Source organism: Octopus bimaculoides, chromosome 12 (genome assembly GCF_001194135.2).
Source record: "Octopus bimaculoides isolate UCB-OBI-ISO-001 chromosome 12, ASM119413v2, whole genome shotgun sequence".
Taxonomy (NCBI): domain Eukaryota; kingdom Metazoa; phylum Mollusca; class Cephalopoda; order Octopoda; family Octopodidae; genus Octopus; species Octopus bimaculoides.
This window is the reverse complement of record NC_068992.1, coordinates 56,902,610-56,909,078: the sequence shown is the minus strand read 5'-3', so window position 1 is coordinate 56,909,078 and position 6,469 is coordinate 56,902,610. Positions and strand designations below refer to the sequence as shown.

Sequence of the window (6,469 nt, the reverse complement as noted above, 5' to 3'; positions counted from 1 at the left end):
TATATAATATAATATAATATAATATAATATAATATAATATAATATAATATAATATAGTATAACAAACGAAGGTAAAATGATTCCTTCAAAGGGGTGTAAAACATCCAATTCACTGGTACGGCAGTTGAATGCCACATAAATAGGAGTATAAATACAAATTACAAACAATAAACTAAATAGAGAAATACAATTGACAATCTAACAATTTATTACATTATAATATAATATAATATAATATCATATAATATGCTGTAAAATATAATATAATATAACCAATTTAAAAACAAACAAATAAAGCCAACAATTTGTTTCGACTAACATTATTTCATTTATAAACAATTCATATCTATGTATACAATCTCTTCAGGGCCTTGGTTCCGAAAGGCAGACGAAATTCCATGTAAAAGGATTGCCAGATTGTCTAATACTGATTCAACACACACACACGCGTTTATATATTGTACAATGCCCTAGCTAAAAATTCGACTTACCCCGTGCATTTGATTTCAATTTGAGATTGTCAACAATTTTATCATATGCTTCAGTCCCAGCCACACCAGAGTCCTTGAGAAGCTTCTCTGTTCGGGCTATACATATTCCATTATCACGAAGATGTTTTTCAACTTCATTGAAGCCCTAAAAAATATAAATAGTGAAGAACAGAATATAAACATATATTATAATTACATCATAAGTACTCTGTTAATCGAAACACAAAAAGAAGAGATGTTGACTACAAACAGTAAATCTAGAAAAATGTACCGCTTATGAGAAGTTGCACCCTTTGCAGGTTATAAACGTAGGGAAACAAAAGAACGCAGATGACGGAGTTACATTTATTACTCAGTCACGTAAAGTCTAAAAGACGTAAGTTGAGGTATGCCTGTGTGATTTATTACCAGTTAGGGTATGAGACGATGCAATATACGAATATATCATAAGTTGACCGAGATCTATTTCGAGCAAGTAAAGCACCAAAGGATATATGATACTTAGAAGAAATATATCAAACTAAACAACGCTTCAACTTTCATTATCTATCACCAAATCAAATATTTGCAGTGAAAATCATATATGGGTATACGATATCAAGATAGCACACAACTGTATCAGTTTGAAATTCAGAAGCCTATTAATTTACTTCATATTATATTCATTTCATACACAAACTATTTGTTATTAATTTTGTATTTATGGTCTTCTTTATATATCTCTTTGTGCTTGATATATTTTCGCGCATATGATATATCATTTAGTATAAGGTTACAGATATTTTCAGAATTGTTATAAATCATACATTTAGTATATGATAGAATTTAAAGCACATTAAACACATAAAAGAAGAGAGAGCGAGAGAGAGGGGGGGTCTCCATGAGCCTACAAGATGAAGATCCTTCACTTCGGATGAAACAGGTATCGTCGTAATAAAACAGATATGATGGATTAAATGATACAGTCGTGATTAGCTGATCTATTCATGTCATGGGTTAATCATGAGTGGACATCAGCGCATACATCATACAGTATCTATCTATGGAGCATAAGATGTTCTGGTAAACTAGGAATTAACAATATAATATATGGTGTTTTAACTTACAAAGCTCTGCTATATGAGAAAGTAGTGATCATAATATGTATATATACATATATATATTTATACATATAATAGTATAAGTAATATATAATAATATGCATATATCCATACATATATGTACATACCGACATCTATATGTATACATACATGCATATATGGGTAGAGGACATCACAAAAAAAGTTAAACAAAATGAGAAACGAAAACATAAAGACGAAAACAGAAAACGAACTTTTTTTCGAACAACGAAAAAAGCAAACAGAAAAACGTGACATGCAACATAAGGAATATTTCCCTTCATCAGTTGTCCCTGTTACATCTACTCCGTGTTTCGAAGGCAAGCAAAGTATACGCGACTTAGCTGGAACAGTCCTTCTCGCAAAGCAAATTAAATAAAATTTGGAATTTTTTGCAGAGGGTGAAAGTGTAAACAAGAACAATACAGTGAGAACAAGACAGTAAAAGACAGTAAAAACAAGACAAGACAATGAAAACAAACGGTAAGGGCTATTAGGCCAAGATGATAGAGAAATTATTATTTTGAACGCTAGTTAGATGTGAATGAGAGACAAAAAAATCACGTCTTCTCTATAGGAGGGCAGGAAATAGAAAGAAAGAATCCCTTTCGTCATATGTCAGCGACGAGATGGTCAAGGAGGAGGAGTGAGAGAGAGGAAACGGTGAGAGGAAGAGAAGAATAGGGAAGGGTTGGGAGAGAAAAACAGAAAGGATAAAGAACAAGAGAGGGAGAGAGATAGACAGGGAAATGATAGTAATAGTAGTAGAGTGTGTAGTAGTAATTATTAAGATAAAACTTACTTGAAATATATATATATATATATATATATATATATATATATATATATATATATGGTTGCAATATTTAATGGGATTCTTTTGACTCAACTAACAGTAATATGCGTCATGCTCAAGTAATGTATACATACTGTGCATATTTTCATATTAAAACATCTTACTACATACTTGATCAAAGAAACCGAGTAACTATCCACATGTCACATCAGAGAATTTATTAACATAGACACTTTATAAATATTTTGCCAGCAGAATCCTGAAATGAAACACATCTTTATAAGATAAAAGAATTTTGATATGAAAAAACACCGAGTGATGTTCCGGTGAGTTAAATATTCTTTGATTATTCTGATTCAATAATATATATATATATATACAGAGAACCAGAAATTTTCCATCACCTGTCCTTTTCCGTTAATCTGCATTAATTTAAATAAATTCACAGGCCGCGCATCAGACGAAAATATCCACACCTCAGATATGCCAACCCCACAAATCTCCCCAATACAGCGTTTAATGATAATTAGAATTACAAAGATTGAAAGACAACTCTAGAATTCTTAGCGGTGATGATAATATAAGTCGTATATGTTTGGGTATGAGACGATTTGGCACAGCAGTTTCGGTACAACATATTTGATGCTGATGGATCTCACGCCTTTCTCTCCCACTTCATCCTCTCACTGTCTCTCTGCGTGTGTGCTTGCGTACTGCGTATTTATGTGCATGGACATATTTCTGTATGTGTGTGAGGAAGGGAGAAAACGTTTATGTTACTCATGTTACAATCAATTGCAATTTCTCTCTCTCTTTCTCTCTCTCACTTTTACTCACACACACACACACACACATACTCTCTCTCTCTCTCTCTCTCTCTTTCTCGCTCTCTCTCTCTCTCTTTCTCGCTCTCTCTCTCTCTCTCTTTCTCGCTCTCTCTCTCTCTCTCAAGCTATATGTATATATTGCTGCTCGTGTGCGTATGTCTTTGTGTGTGTTTCGCTTCCGCTGCCTTAATGTAGTGTTGCCAAAACAGGCACTATGTCTAGTCAGCCGTGCCGAATCGTCAGCATCTACGCAGCTGCGCCTAATCTCATCATTCCGTATACGTTACATGCATAACTATTGAATTTTAACAGTAATTTTAATAATAGGTTATAGTTGGTTAATATATGAAGGTGAGATCTCAAATTTTCTCTGCAGCTTATATATAGAACATGAGAAAATATTTTAATATTTTACGATATTTGGGGATCTAGTTTAGATGACTTATGTGATGTAGCCATGTTATCGTACAATGCATCTGCGTTATATTAGAATTAATGCTCTTGTACAGAGGATAACCTCGATATATGCTTACCAACCTGTTGGCTAAGTCTGATTAACATCACTGGAGAGGAAGAAGACGGCGAGCTCGCAGAATCGTTAATTCGACGGGCGAAGGGCTTAGCGGTATTTCAACAATCTATCTGTTCTGATTTTAAATGCCGACGAGGTCGACTTTGCTTTTTATCCTTTCGGGGTCGATAAAATAGACACCAGTTAAACACTGGTGTCGATGTAATCGATTACCCCCACCCCCGAAATTACTGGCCTTGTGCAAACATTTGAAACCAATATAACTAGGTTGTTGTTGTTGGGACTCCGTCGCTTACGATGTTGAGGGTTCCAGTTGATTCGATCAACGGAACAGCCTGCTCGTGAAATTAACGTGCATGTGGCTCAGCACTCCGCAGACACGTGTACCCCTAACGTAGTTCTCGGGGATATTCAGCGTGACAAGGCAGACCCTTTGAATTACAGGCACAGCAGAAACAGGAAGTAAGAGTGAGAGAAAGTTGTGGTGAAAAAGTACAACCGGGTTCACCACCAGCCCCTGCCGGAGCCTCGTGGAGCTTTAGGTGTTTTCGCTCAATAAACACTCACAACGTCCGGTCTGGGAATCGAAACTGCGATCCTATGACCGCGAGTCCGCTGCCCTAACCACTGGGCCATTGCGCCTCCACTAGGTAGGAAGTTGATATCAATATACTGAAATTATTTGTTCATCATCATCTGGTCAAGAGACTTGCTCCAAGCAATAAGTCATATTGGATATTCGCTAGCTAAAATATCTCACCTGCACATATTACGGCAACAGATTATAGCTAACTGAACTAATTATTTCTGCTAGTTGACAATTTGTAGGTTGTTCATCCGCTTAGAATCTGGCGATATTCAACATTGACTCAAGAAATATTACACATCCACAATGCTGTATCTCATGATTACAAAGTAAGCGTGGTTCAGGTGGACACCGAGTTCAAGGCCTTACCAAAAAGTCATCCGTCATTTGTTCAGGTTCTCCTTATAGCACTTATTGAGAGATGAAATCTCTTTACATGGGAATTAGCCCATAGCTAGAATCCCGACAGGATGTACTACCTCGGGGTCAAAGTAGACTGGGAACAATTGTGGTTAAGAGATGGTTCCACTCCTCAGAGCCCTCCAACTCCCGAAACATAACTCTAGCACTGTACGTAGTTTCAATTCCTTACCACGACATTACTTGTTAGAATTACAATGTATCTTTTACATATATCCTTAGATATATGCATATCTGTTGCTAAAACTAGCGTTATATCTATCAAATCAACATTCAATATCTTTGAAAATAATTCTTCTGAAATATGACCATATGTGTGTGTGTGAAGAGAGAAAAAAATAAGAGAGACAGACAAACAGACCAAACAGACAGACAGAAACAGAGAGAGGGAAGGAGAGCTATGAAACCAATGAGAAAATGTGATCTTTGAAAATAATTCCTCTGAAACTTGACTATACATACATACATATATATATATATATATATATATGTGTGTGTGTGTGTGTGTGTGTGTGTGTGTGTATGTATATAAATGGATGTTCTATCGAAATGCTAAACGTCGTAAACAGTGGTTTGGTAAAAGAGAAAAGCTCAACCACAACCGAGTAGGAAACTTCTGGGAAAAAAGGTTCTTCTCTCTATCTGGTGGGATTGTAAAGGAGTAATTCACTTTGAATTGTTACCACCTAATGCAACAATCAATGCACAAGTCTACTGTCAGCAGTTAGAGCGTTTGGACCAAGCTTTGAAGAAGAAAAGACCTGCTTTAGTGAATCGAAAAGGGTGATGTTTCATGAGGACAATGCGCGACCCAACACTGCAAAGATCAAATCACAGAAGACCAAAGAGCTTGGTTGGGGAAAAAATTCCTCATCAACCTTATTCTCCCGACCTTGCTCCTTCAGACTACCATTTGTTTTGTAGGTTACAGAAGCATTTGGGGAACATAACTTTCGCAAGCCAAGAGAAGTTCAAAACTGACATTTTAGAATTCTTCGCTTCGAAACGGAAAGAGTTTTACATTGAAGGGATTAAAAAGCGGGAAAGTACATTGATGGTTAAATTTCAATTAAATATAACATTTGATCACTTCTTTTCTTAATTCAAAATTCGGACAGAACTTATGGGATGACCTGATACATTTAATTAAGATGTTATACAGTGCAGTACCGTGCGGCACATCTATTTATTAATTTATGAACTTTTAGGCGTGAAAATGCTTATTTTACCACAGAAATAATTAAAATCTAAAAAATATAAATACCTATCGGTCGTAGAAAGCCGCTATATGATAAGGAGTCCACGATATAAATTTACATACATTAGCCAGAAAAATCCGCGATGTACAGAGTGCGCGATAGGTAAAAGACGATGTACTGAGTGTGCGATAAGTGAACCGCGATGTACTGAGTGCGTGATAGGTGAACCGCGATGTACTGAGTGCCCGATAGATGAATCGTGATATGGTGATGGATTACTGTATTGTACATTCGACGTGAAGAAACATAAGAATTCTGTTGATAACTGCAGAAAACTGCACAGAATATTTGAATATGCAATTTTTTTGTTAACTTTGTGAAACGGATAACATCCTACACTCTTGGGGATTGCAGATTGGAGGCTTCAAACTTATGAATATTAACCACGATTGAAGAATATACAACACACACACACACACACACACACACACACACACACA

The 6,469-nt window shown here is 35.9% G+C and overlaps 1 protein-coding gene across 1 annotated transcript in view; it reads right to left on the bottom strand.

Annotated features, from left to right (window-relative positions):
* Positions 1-6,469, bottom strand: part of LOC106884394 (metabotropic glutamate receptor 3) — a 498,339-nt gene that overhangs the window by 97,657 nt on the left and 394,213 nt on the right. Inside the window, exon 4 of the mRNA XM_014935749.2 lies at positions 492-636. Coding sequence (XP_014791235.1) covers positions 492-636 — 145 coding nt within the window. The remainder of the gene's footprint in view (positions 1-491; positions 637-6,469) is intronic.